This window comes from Belonocnema kinseyi, chromosome 8 (assembly GCF_010883055.1).
Source record: "Belonocnema kinseyi isolate 2016_QV_RU_SX_M_011 chromosome 8, B_treatae_v1, whole genome shotgun sequence".
NCBI classification, from domain to species: Eukaryota; Metazoa; Arthropoda; class Insecta; order Hymenoptera; family Cynipidae; genus Belonocnema; species Belonocnema kinseyi.
This window is the reverse complement of record NC_046664.1, coordinates 110,449,115-110,460,819: the sequence shown is the minus strand read 5'-3', so window position 1 is coordinate 110,460,819 and position 11,705 is coordinate 110,449,115. Positions and strand designations below refer to the sequence as shown.

Here is an 11,705-nt window from a genome sequence, read left to right as displayed (position 1 = left end):
GGGGGGGGGGTTGAACCCCCTAAACACCTCCCCTGGATCCGCCACTGATATATATTGTATTTGTGTGTTCGTTCATTATTTTAGTTTGTTAATACTTTTTTATGTATCCTGTTACAGAATGACTACGACGACCGGAGATCCTTTGACCTTAAAAACCCCTGCTTCACTTTCCGGTGGTGACCTAGTCTCTCGCCTCTTAGCAGCAACGCCACCCTACCTCTACAATGTGCCTCTAACTCCACACAGTTTTTTCTTCAGTGAAATGCTCCGTTCCTTCGTCCAGGCAAAGGCCGATGCTTCCCCAGTCAGCCCCTTACCTGGAGCACCACGACGCAGAAAACGATCGTGGAGGGATGCTCGAGACCGACCTTTAGAATTAACTACTAAGGAACGAAATCACCACCACACCCATCAACACCAGCAACAACCAGAAAAATACTTCCACACCCAACAAAATCAACATCTTCTAGAGACCACCCACACCGAAAATCGCAACAAATCCCTCGAATCATATGATCACGAAGGCAAAATTCTCCCCGTGAGCCTAGAACAAAAATCACAAGATTTCAACAACGAAGTCCTGAGACCCGTTGATGAAAATCGCTCCGAATTCAAACCAGTGAAAAACTACTTTGCAGACCGAATTCCCAGTCAACAGGAATCTATTTCCTCTGCCGAATTGCAGAAGGTCAAACCAGAAGAATCCGGAGAGAGGAAAGGCTGTACTTATAGTAATAAGAATAGCTTCGAAGAGTGTTCTAAAGTCAATAAAGAGCTCTCTTTTTTCAATGAGCAGAAAAACAAGTTGGAATTCAGTACAAGGAATTTTGTACCAGCATTGCCTGGAAGAGGTGATGAACTACAGGCGGTGAAGGGTTTTGGATTACCTTCTGGAAATGTTGGTAATGTTCCAAATCCAGAATTTTTGCCAAATCCTCTTTGGTATCCACCTTATCCGATGCCTCAATCTTATCCTGGTATTGATCCGCTACATTTTTTTATTGACCTTCGTGTGTCTGGACATATTTGGGATCGGAAGTTGAGTGAGAGGCAATTGCCGTTCAAAAGCAAGCACAGCTCTGCTTTTAGTGTGCCTCAAGCGAAGGAATACAATCGGCCATTGAATTTGACGAGGGATGAAGCTTCGGCGTCCAGATCGAATGAGGAGAATCATCGTGGAACGCATTATATTCTGAAACATATCACGAGGACCTATAAAGACATCCGAGAAGCGGAGAAAGAATTGAAGACCGAGATCACTGATGTGGGGTCTGACGAAAGTCAGAAATGTTCAGAAGGTAGTGTGCTTTGTGATGTGTCTGAGGATAGTGAATAGTGAAATTTTGCGAATTTTTTTATTCATAATTAGAGGAATTCAGAATGCCGTGACTCTTCTAATCCTGCTACATTTTATGTCCCTTGTTCGGGTTTCAAGTTAACTTTATTTAGATGGGACTTAAGCGAAGGATTCGAGTCATTTTAAATTAACTTCAAAATTTTCGTTCCAATGATCAAATTCTTCAATTGTAAAGTCACTCAATTCTTATTATAAAATTTATTCGCAAAAGTTGAAAATTAACCTCATAGCAACAGTATTTTTGGGGATATTCCATTTATGACTCGATATATCCCGAGGACATCCTAACAATATCTGTAAGGGATATCCCAACAACGCCTAGGGCTACTATTGTCGAGGCACTACTGAATTCAAGTGTATACCTGTATCTGAATGTTTTTCTAATTCTTCCAAGTTATTTGCGTTCCTTTAAATTCCTTTTCATTTAGTTGAATTCCATGAAATCAATTTTACTTATTTCTAATTCTATTTTAAATATGACTTTAAAATTTTTAACACATTTATTTGCGACATGAGCGAAATAGTAGCAGGTGTACCTAAATTTGGCTCAAATTTTTAACAGAAAATGGTTGTATATCTTCTTGATGGCCTGCAAAAGTTGTATAACTTTCTTTAGGTTACAATATGAAATCGCGTAAGAAAGTTTCATGTTTTGTTTACAATTCCACACTAAATCCCAAAGTGTCAAGTTTTTATTTAGCTTTGGATACCAATAGGGCACCCTGGGAATTATTATTTTGAGCCAAAATTCAACAGTTTTTTTCACAATTGCTATTATCATTAAGCTCAATGAAAGTCAATTACATTCTTTTGTTCTTTTGTTCGTATTAATATTCTCATATATTTATAGTTGTTAATAATAAATAACAATTATTTAACATTTTAATATTCGTGACAGTAAAGCGTCGCCAAGTATCTAATAACAAAAACACTTTCGGTTCGTAAAATCTTAAGCGGAAACCCAGCGATTTTATCCGGATTTTAATCCGGATGAAATTTGTATCAAAAATGTCATTTTATCTGGCCCTATCCGAAACTTTTTCGGAATTGAAGTAAGAAGACTCTTTTCATCTACGTCCAAGAAGCGTTTTTTTCTGGATCGATCTAGCTTTGAAGCGAACATTGGAAACATAAAATTGAATCATTTTGCCGACGGAATAGACCAGGTAATAAGCGATGAATTCAGAAAAATTAAGAATTTGTATTCCTATGAATACACGATTTTTCATCCGTCTAAAAATTCCCCAACGGGAACACAAACAGTGAAAATCCTCTTCCTCGCAATCGACTTAGTAAAGTTTAACGAACGAATTTATTTAACTTATTTTTCATTATTAAATCTTTTTTAACTTATAAATTCGAAAAATATTCGAATTTATATTTATTTATATTTTAACATTTTATTTAAACGTTTTAAAAAATGCACCAAGGAAATCTATTTAAGTATGTACAATTAAAATAATTTTAACTTTAAAGAGGCGGGCTTGATTTGCTTAAAATTAAATTTTCAACACTTATATTCCACATGAAGGAATTAAATAATCTCAAAAATTAAACACTTTCGGGGAATAGAAGACATCTCTGTGAGGTTATCTGTTTGTACAATTACAAGGAATTAAATATATAGAAAACACGTTCTCTTTTGGGGAATAGAAACATATGCGGGGGCCGCTCTGGAAATAGAAATAAATTAGTTTATGATATATCCTATTCTTATAATGACATTTTAGACAGATGTAAAAATCGCGCGTTTAAAATAATAGAATAATTTTCACTTTTACACTGAAATCTGAAAATATTAATTTTTTGTTATTCAACGCTTATTGCCGGGCAATGCGGCCCTATTTGGCATTTTGTCGGAACTTACATTAGAAGACTGTTTCTGTTTAAGTTTGAAATCGATTTTTTGTCTGGTTCTATCCAGCTCCAAAACGGAAATTGGAAAAAGGAAACTAAATTATTTGGCAGGCGGAATAATCTGTGGCACTATACGAAACTTTTTCGGAACTTCAGTTAGAAGAATCTTTTCATCAGTCTAAAAACCGTTTTTATCCATATCTATCAGACTTTGAAGCGAACATCAGATACAGAAAATCGAATTGTTTGCCCGCCGAAATCTTATGCGGCCCTATCTAAGGCCTTATAAGGGAGTTGCAACGATTATACCCAGAATATTCTGTTAAACTAATCGTCCTTATCATCGGCGTTCTTGGAGGTGCCAAGCTTTCACTCGTTGATAGCCTGAAAAGAATCCCTGCGTGTCAACAGTATGCTAAAACACTTGCGGGGAAAATTCAGAAGGCGGTAGTCCTTGGATCACTCCGTGTTCTCAGGGTGCATAAAATTTTTGCCGGATCGTCGTATTGATTCAGTTACAGACTGTAACCACCTATCTCACGGTCGTGAGACGAGGTTTTGGCTGAAATTTTACCGCGATTTCGCTGGGCGCGGGTGCAGTTTTTCAGATTAGCACCCGCTCACGGCGAAATTCTGCGGTTGTTCTTATGACAAATTTTAAATTATATATATATATAACGACGGTGTGATAAATATTGTATGTATAAAAGCGTGCACATAATTAAAATTTTGTATCACAAAAAAATCAAAATTTAAATTAATAAACAAAAACTACTCTATTTGTGCTATATTTATTTTTCTTATTTACAAAATCAAAGCTTGATTATTTAAATATACGTTTTTTGTTCGATTAAAACAATTATAAATTAATGATCGGAAGTGACGTACACCCATATTCATTTTGAAAATTAAATCAATTACACCCTAATGACCGGAAATCACGCCCACCAACATTAGTTTTGAAAGTTAAAGAATAGTTGAATTAAAATTTATTTTTTAATTTTATTCTAGAGGGTCAATATAATCCTTCTCTGATTAGTACATTAATTAAAAAAATTAATTTGTTCAAATTAAGCGCATTATGGCCTTTTGATACTTCTGCTTGCCGGTAGTGACAGGCAGCCTGCCTGCAGAATGTGAATAAGAGGGAAAGGGACTATTCGAGTCTGGATATTCGGGTTTCAAACACCGAGAATCGAATAGTCGAAGGAATCGGACTCGAGTCGCCCATCCCTACTCAGGATGTTATCAAGGACGTTCTGAGGACAACCTACGGACGTCCTTAGGATGTTATCAAGGATGTCCTGAGGACAAACTACGGACGTCCTCCGAATGTTATAAAGGATCACGGTGTGTCTGAACGAACTATAAATGGGGGTGACAAGATTATTGTATTGGTTTTGTGTAAAATCTGACATGGTCGGTTTTTATCAAATCTCCACGTTTTGAGACTCCCCAGTGGGCACATAATTATGAAAGTCCCAAGAACGTCTTTGGGATGTTCCTAGTACGTCTTATGTCAGTCTAATTAACGTCTCTAAGACGTCAACGTCCTAAAGATGGCCTAAAGACGTCTTAAAGACATGGACATTCTCGGGACGTCTTTCGTACTGACATTAGACGTTTTAAGAGCATCCCTAGGTTGTTCAAAAGACATGTTATAAAAGATGTCTTAGGGATGTCCCAAAGACGTCTCTAGGACGTCCTTAATGTTTTTGCCCTCTGGGCTCTCACGTACGTATCGAAATGTAATATTTTGTCACCAAAGTTATTAAAGCATTTTCACACTTTGACTTTTCTCTATTGTTTATTACCTTCAGATAGATTCAACATTTTTAAATATTTAAAGAAAAAAGAATATCGAGTAGTTTTTAAAATAGGTAAAATTTAATTTAACATTCTTTTTAAATACATTTCTTTTATTAAAATATTTCGAAAATGTTCAATTCGCCATAGAATTACTTATTATAATCATAGTCGAAATTTTGTAAACAAGATCTATAAGTGCATCGATAGCGAACTCAGAGCGCGCGATGGACTGCTAGTTTAGGTAGTTTAGGTAGGGTTTGAATCCTCAGCATGTGCGATTTTTCAAAGCAATTAAGCATGCAATTATATGTATAAGGTACCGTATTGGCGAACTGTATACTTAACAACTATAACAAATTAAGATTATATAACAATAAGTTAACAAATAACATTTTTTTCGTTGAAAAATCCGGATAGCGTCCGATAAAGTGCCGCACAGGGTAATATGTGCAGCGGAAATATTCCGCATAGAGCCGGATAAAAAACCATATAAGCCAAATTTATGACACTGTATAAGCATCTGGATAGAATCCGACAAAAAGTCGGGTATAGGGAAATTTAGAGGCCGACAAAATTCCATATAAATACGAATACAGAAACAAATCGAGAAAAAATTATATGCACCGTTCAAGTGTCAGATAGAACCGGATGAAAAGTGGGACACAAATACCATATAAGTTCCGGATAAAACCCAAGAAAAATCCGAGTAGGGTAATATGCGGATCAGAAAAATTCCGTATAGATACGGATGCAAAAACAGATCAAATAAATATTATGCAACAGTCAATTGCCGGATAGAACCAGATTAAAAGTAGGACACAAACACCGTGGAAGTTTCCGGATAGAAACTGCTGAAAGTCCGGATCCTATCCGGATTTATCGGATCCTAACGGCATTTTAAGCAGGAATGAGACTATGCGCCGTGTATAAGCAAGTAAGCTTAGGGAATAGTCTCATACACGACGCTGTCAGTAAATATACTCATATTGAATGAAGACGTCGAAACAGCCAGATAAAATTCTGACCGTTTAGGCCCAGATCAAATCCTTTAGGTTAAAAAAAAAACCGTGACGCTTTTGGAGTTGGAATTTCAAAAAATCGTCAGTCGAGAAAAAAGAATTTAGAATTGTCAGTTTCATAAGTGTACTAAAATATATTTTTTCCTCAAACATAACATTTACTAACTTCCGGTCACTTCCAGGACCTAAGTGTAATGTCACCAGAAAGAGCATATAGATTGAAGCATGATTTTCCACCAAAAACCTAAAATTGACCATTTTGACTTTGACTAAAAATAATTGCTCATAATTCCTAAATTAAAAATGACAGTCTGCCTCCTTTTAGTTGAAATTAAAATTCTCTGCGTTTAGGAAATATTAACTGAAAATAAAAAAAAAAACGCTTAAGAAAAAGTTGGTTGTCATCATATTAAAAAAAATTTTAGAATACCAATATTTTAACCAAACATTTAATTTCGTGTATATGAAGAATGAAAAGTGAAGCGGAGTGCCAAAAGATTAACTTAAGACATGAATACAAAGCATATGGGGGAATACTAGTTGTAAAATTGAGGCTAAATGGATCAATCTTTTTGTTTACTTTTTGCATACACAATCTAAAGAGTACAACGATTATCAGTAAATGACATTATGTCAGACATTTTTTTATTGAACGGAAATACAATTTTTTCTATAAAAAACCCTAAACTACACTCAGAAAAAGTTTTGGTTAAATCAAGAAAATTGGTTTAAATCAACTCTAAAATATGGTTGTTATACGGACAAAAAAATATTTGGTTGACTCTAGGCAATTTTTTGGTTATTAAACTTTGGTTGATTATTTCATATATTTTGGTTAATCCAAGCAAATATTTTAGTTGCTCCAAATAACTCTCAGTTAATTTAAGCAAATATTTTCCTCCATCTAAGAGAATATTTTAGTTATTTCTAAAAAGTAACTTTGCTGGTCTAAGAAAATTTCTGTTTGATTTAACCACAACTTGTAGTTCATCTAACTATAAAGGAAGGACCAAGGGGTGCTTCCATTGTACTACCCAATGCAAAAAATGTGTCACGAGAGTTGAAAACGGCCATGCGGCGGCGCTAGTCGTAACTTTGTTCTACAAAACCATGCAGTACCATACGAAAATTGCATAAAAATTACAATATAAATATGAAAAACACTTAAAAATCATTTTTTCTTCATAGTGTAGAGTAAAGTAGTAAATGAGACTTATTTACTTACGTATTATTTTGTTTAATATAGTAAAAAGCGGCAAAATAGACATAATTCAAATGTTTAAAAATTACGCGGATATTCAGAATTATAAAGAATAATAAAAAAAATAAATAAAGAATACACAAATGAATGGAAAAAATGCCGAAAATATATATTATTATCGAATTATAAAATGTTCCAAATTTCAAATAACGACATGATTTTTAATTAACAACAAATAAAATGCTAAATTTTAAAATATCCAAAACTAAAATCCACCGACTTCAAAGACCGACTTTTAAAATAAACGAATTATTAAATTCGCGACAAATGTTTTAATTCCCGAAATTTAGAATTGTACAACATAGTTAATTGATTATTAATTTATGAGAAATTAATAGAATTATAAATAAGGCAAACGATTTAATGAATCATTAATTAATAATTTATTAATTATTTTCGGAAAATTTAAATTTCGTCAAACTTAAATTACAGATATAGAAATATTTATGAGAGTTTAACAATTCGTTTATTTTATAATTCGGCAATTTTTTGTTGTTGCTAATTTATGATTTAGTTTTTTTCCGTTACTTTGTATTAGTCCCGTATATTCAAATACTTTTATACATAGTGATGAAGAGCTTATTTTTTTATATTGCAGCTTTACAATATAATGCTACTATATAATAAATATAATTATTATATCTATATATAACAAACAAGGAATATGATAAATTCTTAAATATTTTTTTCTATTACAATGAAATAACCAACTCTCAAATGTGATATTTTTTAATCAATTAGATTTTGTAACGAAGCTAAAATATTTTAACATTTGTATGTCACTCTTAAAGAAAGATCCACAACGAATTTTCTTATCTTTGGCAACACTTAAATAATTGGAAAATTATTTTTCGAAGTGTTGTAATAAAACAATGTTGAAATTAAATTCTGATTAATGGGAACAAGAAAATAAGTGATATTATTTTGTTTTCAAATTTATGGAAATATAATTTTCATACGATTTTTGAGAAAATGTAGAAACTTATTTAATATTTCAAGAGTATTAGAAAAGAATCTAGAAAATTTTAAAGAACTTGTTTTATTATGTAGGATTTTACAAAATATTATCGAAAATTCCAGTCTCCAAATTAAAAAAAATTCCGTGCTATCTTCTAAATTTTCTAAAATAATTCAAAATTATTTTCAGTTCTAGTAAATATTTCTTGAATTTACCTGATTTTTGTTCGTTTTTAATTTGCAATCTCATCAAATTGAAACATTTTGCTTTAAAACCTTTTAACTATTTTTAGGAATTTTAGAAAATCGTTTGTTATGTTGAAAAACCTTTTTTAATTTCCTCTGATATTTTATTGTTCAAAATAAAAAATTATTTAAAACTTTCACACGAATATAAGGAAAATTCTTCTTTTTTTTAATTTTGTCAGACCTTTTAAGCCGTCTAATTTCTAAAAATTATTCGATTTTTTCCCGCACTTTTTATTTATGCTGCAGGATTTTTAAAATTGCCCTAAAATCTCTCAGCTTATTCTTTGACTTATTCTATAAATTTCAAGAACTTTTTTCACATCCTGACAAAATTCAGTTTACATAAAAATGTGTATAACTTGAAAATTTTTTTTGAATAGTCTCAACGTCTTCCATATTGTTTTAACCCACATTTGAAAATCTTTAAAACTTAAAATTATTCTTTTAAAATAAAACCGAAAACATTTCTCCTCAGATCTTTCATATAATCATTCAAAAGCTTTTAACTCTTTTATTTGGGGTCTTCGGATATTTTCATACCGGAGCGATAATTAATGGAAATGATTCAATAAAAAAAAGGAAAACACTATTAGAAAAATCCACTGTGTCATTTTTACAATAATTATATAAATATACCGTTTTCTTGATACGTTTTAAAGAGTTTTTTTAACGGCTCTACATGACAAAAGACATATAACAGTCATAACAACTAGAACAAAGTTACTATAGTAGCGCCGCCGCATGGCCGTTTTCAACACATGGGCCATTTTCAACTTTCGGTGACAGGAGGCTGGGAAGGACCCATCACAATTTACATTGTAAATGGCTTACTATGGTATTGAGGCATCTTGTGTGAATTGCTTAGTAGTTTAACAAACTACTAAATATCACAAGATTAGACAATTCTACGACAAGACATTTAAAACATAAATTGTGCAGGATCATTTGTTTATTTGATTCACTGCTCTTATATAAAAAACTTCACGCAATCTCAGGGAATCCAACAGATTCAAGTAATCTGGTGTGTTTTTTACATAATCACTACTTTATAAAAAAATGAAAGGAAACAAAAGTACAGAAATTGTCAACATAAGAAATAGTAGGCGGGAAAAGGGTATATGATGCAGACGGAATACTAGAGGCTTTCAGAGACTATTTTAGGAGACAATTCAGAGATGAAGCTATAGGACATCACAACTGCGATGTTGAACACGATGCGATGGAAAACTCAATTGAAAAAGTCTGTGTCACTGAGGTTAGGGATATAATTAAGAACTTGAAAAACGGTAATGCCGGGGTAGACGGTATTAACGCTGAAATGCTTAAACACGGTGGCGCGTGCATACCACATAGACTGTGCGAATTGATAAATTTATGTTTCGAGATGGGAGACGTCCCAGACGATTGGAAAAAAGCGATTATTGTACCAATATACGAGAGAAAGGGAAATAAAAGCGAGTGCCGTAATTACAGAGGGATTAGCTTATTAAGCGCCGTAAGTAAAATATATTCAAAAATACTTATTCGTAGGGTAATGAAAATAACAGAAGCAAATATTTGGGAAGTCCAAAGTGGATTTATTCCAGGAAGTTCATGTACGGATCAAATATTTAGCTTAAGGCAAATAATAACAGAAAAAAGTTTGAGAGTAGGAAAAAAAGTTTTCTGTGCATTTGTTGAACTAGAAAAAGCTTTTGACAAGGTAGATAGAAGTAAACTTTGGAAAGTCCTGAAAGAGTATGGAGTCAATGGATGGATCCTAGAAGCTGTAAAAACAATATATACAGGTAGCAAAGCGAGTGTAAGAGTGAATGGGAAACTGAGTGACTGTTTCGATATTATTCAAGGAGTTAGACAAGGATGCGTTATGTCTTCATGGTTATTTATATTATTTATGGACAAGTGTTTAAGAATGGCTCTCTTCGACGAAGAGGGTGTGGATCTCCAAACAGTAAGGGTACGTGGGTTAGCGTTCGCAGATGATAAGGTTGTAATGGCAGAGTCTATCGAAGACTTACAAAGAATGTTGAATAAACTAGATGCAAACATGAAGAGCATGGGCCTTAAAATTAACGTAAATAAAACAAAAACTATGGTGTTCGAAGGAAAGAGTGAGAAAACATTATGCAATATTTTATTAAATGATGAGAGAATTGAACAAGTTGATAAGTTCGTATACCTTGGTAGCTTATTTACTAGGGACGGGAAGATAGATGAGGAATTAGATAGACGAATAAATGAAGGTAAGAAGGTTATTGGTAGAGCAGGTCCCCTTATCAGAAGTAAAAATATATCAAATGAAGCTAAAATGGCAATACATAATTCCATATTTGTACCGAATGTACTATACTGTAGCGAGACATGGACTTATCAAGAAAAAGATAAGAGTAAAATTAACGCAATTGACATGAGATTCATGCGCATAATATTTGGGAAAACCCTGATGGACAAAGTAAGTAATGAGATAATTCTAAAAGAATGTGGTGCAGAAGAGACGCTAGTAGACACATGGGAAAGAAATCGGTTAAGATGGTTCGGACATGTTGAGAGAATGCCAAATGAACGACTAACGAATCAAGTGTATCAAGGTAAAGTAAATGGCAGAGTACCCAGAGATAGACCGCGGAAAGAATGGTTAGAATGTGTAAATGAGACCCTAGTTAGAAGAGACATAAGAAGTCACAGAAACACGAGAGCCTGCATGAAAAAATGCATGGGCATAAAAGAAGCTAGAGAAGTATGCCAGGACAGGAAAGTATGGCGGCAAATAGTTAATAAAAAGCGTGTCAGTAGAGTGCAGAGCTGCCAGATCGTGGATGGAAATTACACCCACCATACCTACCGTTTGGGAGCCGCAAAACAGAAAGTGCATGATTACCACTGTGAGTTCGTATGTAAGCCGAAAATGCACGATTCGACCTCGGAGTTCTGCTGTACGATGATTGCCGATCTGAAGGCTTCGGAAGACTTCGGTGGTTTTCTATTTATATCTTGCTCCCCATTTGAAAGTAATTGAAGAAATTGGCGATTTGGATCTTTTGCGTGATTCTTAATTTCATGCATACGTCGATTTTCAGGTTATGTTTTCTAGGTGTACATAATATGGATATATATATTATAATGATGATAATAATAATAATAATAATAATAATAATAATAATCAAATACATAATGAACAAAAAAAAAAAATTTAATT

At 33.4% G+C, this 11,705-nt stretch overlaps 1 protein-coding gene across 1 annotated transcript in view; it reads left to right on the top strand.

Annotated features, from left to right (window-relative positions):
* LOC117178112 overlaps window positions 1-11,705 on the top strand; it is a 67,821-nt gene that overhangs the window by 34,544 nt on the left and 21,572 nt on the right. Inside the window, exon 2 of the mRNA XM_033369362.1 lies at window positions 118-1,298. Within this exon, the coding sequence (XP_033225253.1) occupies window positions 119-1,298 (1,180 nt within the window). The 5' untranslated portion in view covers window position 118. The remainder of the gene's footprint in view (window positions 1-117; window positions 1,299-11,705) is intronic.